At 43.0% G+C, this 3580-nt stretch overlaps 1 protein-coding gene across 1 annotated transcript; it reads right to left on the bottom strand.

The window, feature by feature from the left end:
* Nucleotides 1-200: 200 nt before the first annotated feature.
* LOC140303452 (PI-PLC X domain-containing protein 1) lies at nucleotides 201-3171 on the bottom strand. Its single transcript, XM_072382254.1, has 7 exons — nucleotides 2957-3171; nucleotides 2710-2843; nucleotides 1570-1695; nucleotides 1332-1487; nucleotides 987-1099; nucleotides 786-856; nucleotides 201-521 (listed from the first exon to the last, which is right to left on the bottom strand). The coding sequence occupies exons 1-7, from the start codon at nucleotides 3057-3059 to the stop codon at nucleotides 211-213; spliced, it is 1014 nt and encodes a 337-aa protein (XP_072238355.1). The 5' UTR covers nucleotides 3060-3171; the 3' UTR covers nucleotides 201-210.
* Nucleotides 3172-3580: the final 409 nt, after the last annotated feature.

The raw sequence follows: 3580 nt of genomic DNA, 5'->3' as shown, positions 1-3580 counted from the left end.
CTGATTAAGATGTGAATCAAATAAAAAGTGAACATGGAGCCGCATCTTTAACAGTTGTCTCTTGGTTGAGGCAACACACTTATTTATCCCTCCCGATGGGCAAAGTTGGAAAGGGAAGATGTCAAGTCTCCTTAAAACTGATGGAGGTGTCGGCTTGTCCACTTGAGAGCTGCAAGGTTTAAGAAAAAAAAAAAAGAGCTCATCCGGTGGTCACCCAGTTCCAGCAGCATCCGGGGGAGATGCTCCCGGGCTGCGGCCCGCAGGACGTGGCTCCTGCACGCAGGCTCTGTCCAGCAGTTTATAGTTCAGGCCGATCACTATCGAGCAAAACTCACCGACCTCTACGAAGTCGCAGCAGATTATGTTGACTCCGCCCCTTTGGGGCCCTGGCGACTGCTCAGCCGTCCAGTGAAGCAGAGACGACAGAGCCTTCGTCGTCATCCTCCTCATGCTCTGGCAGGGGTGGAAGAAGATGTATGAAGTGTTTTCGGTCAGGTTCAGACCGCAGACGTAAAAATCAGCTGAAAACCAAAGAGAACACCAGCGTGTTACATGAGTACTTCAGAAAGATCTGCTTGTAGTATTACCAAACCTTTGAGGCTGCTTTCTACGTCTAATCATTTCAATAAGGGAGGCTCATAAACTGTCAGATCACTAAATGAGACCATGTTTTCTTATGAATATGTAAATATTAAAGGGTCATTCTGCATGATTTTTTTTTTTTTGCTTATATTGCTACATCCCAACTTTTGAAATCAGTACACTAAATTCCATTTGTTGTGTACCTGGTCTTCCTCTGCTCTTCTGCGCCTCCAGATAGGCGATCACTTTCTGTGGGTCTGGGCTGTTTGCATACCTGCAGACAGAGCGCCCCCCAGAAACCAGACGGTAAAGTGTTAGAACAGTCCGAACATCTCTACGGCAAGCTAAATTAAAAAAAAACACGATCAATTTATGCCATTGATACAACCTGACAGTGAATTTACCAGAAAGGTATCTCAGTCCACAGCTCGGGGTGCTGCAGCGCCATCTGCATGTCGTCATAAGAAACGATGATCTGTTGACCTCTGGACCAACAGGACCGCAGAGTGGGAACGTCCTGCACGTAAGAGTTTACACGCACCGTTCAGCAAGCTGCTTCAATTGGCGTATAAAAAAAACAATCAATATATTATCTGGTGGAAAATTCTACTTTAAAACGCAATAAAACCAGAGGATCAAATTAGAAATGAGACTAAATTCGACTGAATTTTGGTTGCAGTCTGAATCTTCACCACTAGATGTCAGTAAACCCTTCTTTAATTAAATAATTGGTTGACCAGCGTCCCTACCTGCGAGGAACAGAGCTTCCTGCTGAAGAGTGAGAGGATGAACTCCACTAGATGGATGTGATCTTCATTGGTCAGGGATTCAAAGTGTGAACAGGCGACAATAACGATCTCTTTAGGATGAGCGTTGAGCCACGTCGCCAGTTCACTCAGAGCCTCCTGGGGGCAGATAAATATAGTGACTAAAACTCAAGCGAACAAATAAATTCAACCTAATTGCGTTCCGATTTAATTCACGTACCTTCACTGTCATCAAAGTGTAGATGCCGTGGGCAAAGAACAATTTGCTGCCCCCTGCTGGCTTCTTGGCGATCCGCAGGTCTAAGAACCGAATGCCAAGTTCACACTGATCTCTGAGGACTGATTGCTGCAAAAGCACACGAAACAGCAGGATAAGAACAAACTGAAGAAGAAAAACTTTGCGGCCTTAAACGATATCACTTCAGGAATCAGTCATTTAATTAATACCCAGAAAATCAGGGGTTTTAATGACTGGATTTGAAGTAGTGAGTCGTAGTCCAGCTTCTTAAATATGACTCGCATTTGTACACGGTGGTGTGCAGCACAGCTTCATCGTTGAGTTGATATTGTTTATCTGAGCTCAAATGATTCAACAATCAAGAATGATAAAAAGGTTTGATTGTTTTTTTTTAAATGGGGAAAGAAATTTGAAATATTCTAAGACTGCACAGTCATGTGAAACACAAAGTACACCCTCCTTCAGGGCCAAGTTTTTTTTTGTTTTAATCTATTGGGACATAGAAGAAAAACACCTAAAACTATGTGCACAAGCATTCCTTTTTCACCAGATTTACAAAGCAGTGTGTGTACATATGACTCTTTATAAAAAAAATAAATAAAGGTGCTCCCTCCAGCTGATGATCAATTTATTATCTACATTTGATTAGCAACAGCTGGCAGCTACTTACCTTATAAATTCTTCTGGAGGCAGTGAGGGGGGGGGGGGGGGGGGGTGGACTGCATTTTGAGCCTGTGCTAAATAAATGTGACCTGTGTAATAGAGCATGTGTCGTTCCTCGGAGTTTGTACTGACCTAATTCTAAGTCCTGGTCTGGATCTGATGATTTTGAAATGTGATTGTTTTCTGCTCGGCTTTGTCACATGACAGTTAATGCTCAGTTAAAAGTTGCCATGCCAAGCTTCTGACGTGTTCTTGGACAAAAAAACGACAAGAATTTAATGAATAAAACAACGAAAAGGTGCACTTCTTCAGCTTCTGGATAGTGCAGATTAATAGAGCGTTACGTGTCAAACGTTCAAAGAAGCTCTTTGTTGTTGTATGGGGAATGAAACTGAGAGATTTGGGGGTTTGTTTTTCAGGTTTCACCTTTGTGGGCCCCTGACTTTGGGGCCAACTTACCTGTGTGGTGGCCCAGCGGTAAACGCAGAGCCGAGTGCAGCAGGGGAACAGCCTGTCGGTCAGTCTGAGACAGGACTCTGACCTGACCACCGGAGAGGAGATGTCCAGGCAGAAAGACATGCTGTCATGGCTCCCTGTTGGAGCGAGAAAAAAAACAAAGTCCCCACACTTTATTTATTATTCTATAAGATTTCATCGTCTTATGCGTTTCGATATTATATAAGAAGCCGGGAGTGTGTTGTCATACCCGGGACAGCCAGGTCGTACAGCGGGACATCCAGCAGCTCCTCCGGAAGACGAGACATCCAGTCCGGGTTTCCTCCTCGCTGCGGCTGCGGCATGTCCTCCATGTTCTTACGGTGGAATGAACCGCTGTTTGCTCCGCTGTTTGCTCACAAAGGTTCAACACACATCTTACTCATGTTTTGAATATGAAACCAGTATTTGAACAGAAACTTCCGCATTATTTCGAAAAAAAAAGAAAAGAAAAAGCTCGCACTTCCTGTTGGAAGTTAAAGATAGAGACAGACACATACAATAGATTGGAACAGCGAATGCTGAAATGAATAAAACATGCCTTAAATGTAGTCAAATTAACCATGTGAAACTACATTTTAAGTTTCTGTGGTTGATGCCTTCATTAAACATCGTAGTATGGATTTTTGTTTTTATTTTTATCACAGTTCCTGCATTACAAATTATTAAAATGGACATTTCTTATGAGACTTAACATTTGTGAGAGCATTTGTGGCGTTAAAAGCATAAACTCCCCCCAAAAAGTAGTTATATCGCCGTGTGGTTTCGCTCATTATAACCACGAGAGGGCGGTAATGAGCCACTTAAAAAAGATAAATAAATAAAAATGTGACAG

Source organism: Leuresthes tenuis, unplaced genomic scaffold (genome assembly GCF_036924035.1).
Source record: "Leuresthes tenuis unplaced genomic scaffold, fLeuTen1.0.hap1 SCAF_1, whole genome shotgun sequence".
Classification (NCBI taxonomy): Eukaryota; Metazoa; Chordata; class Actinopteri; order Atheriniformes; family Atherinopsidae; genus Leuresthes; species Leuresthes tenuis.
The sequence above is the reverse complement of the archived record's forward strand: the minus strand, read 5'-3'. Positions and strand labels throughout refer to the sequence as shown.

Excerpts from the sequence above, each read along its gene's own strand:
- LOC140303452 (XM_072382254.1), bottom strand. The coding sequence starts at position 3,059 with ATGGAGGACATGCCGCAGCCGCAGCGAGGAGGAAACCCGGACTGGATG. Across the intron at positions 1,696-2,709 it reads ACCGCTGGGCCACCACACAG|CAATCAGTCCTCAGAGATCA; the intron begins GTAAGTTGGCCC and ends GTGCTTTTGCAG. Across the intron at positions 1,488-1,569 it reads ACACTTTGATGACAGTGAAG|GAGGCTCTGAGTGAACTGGC; the intron begins GTACGTGAATTA and ends ATCTGCCCCCAG.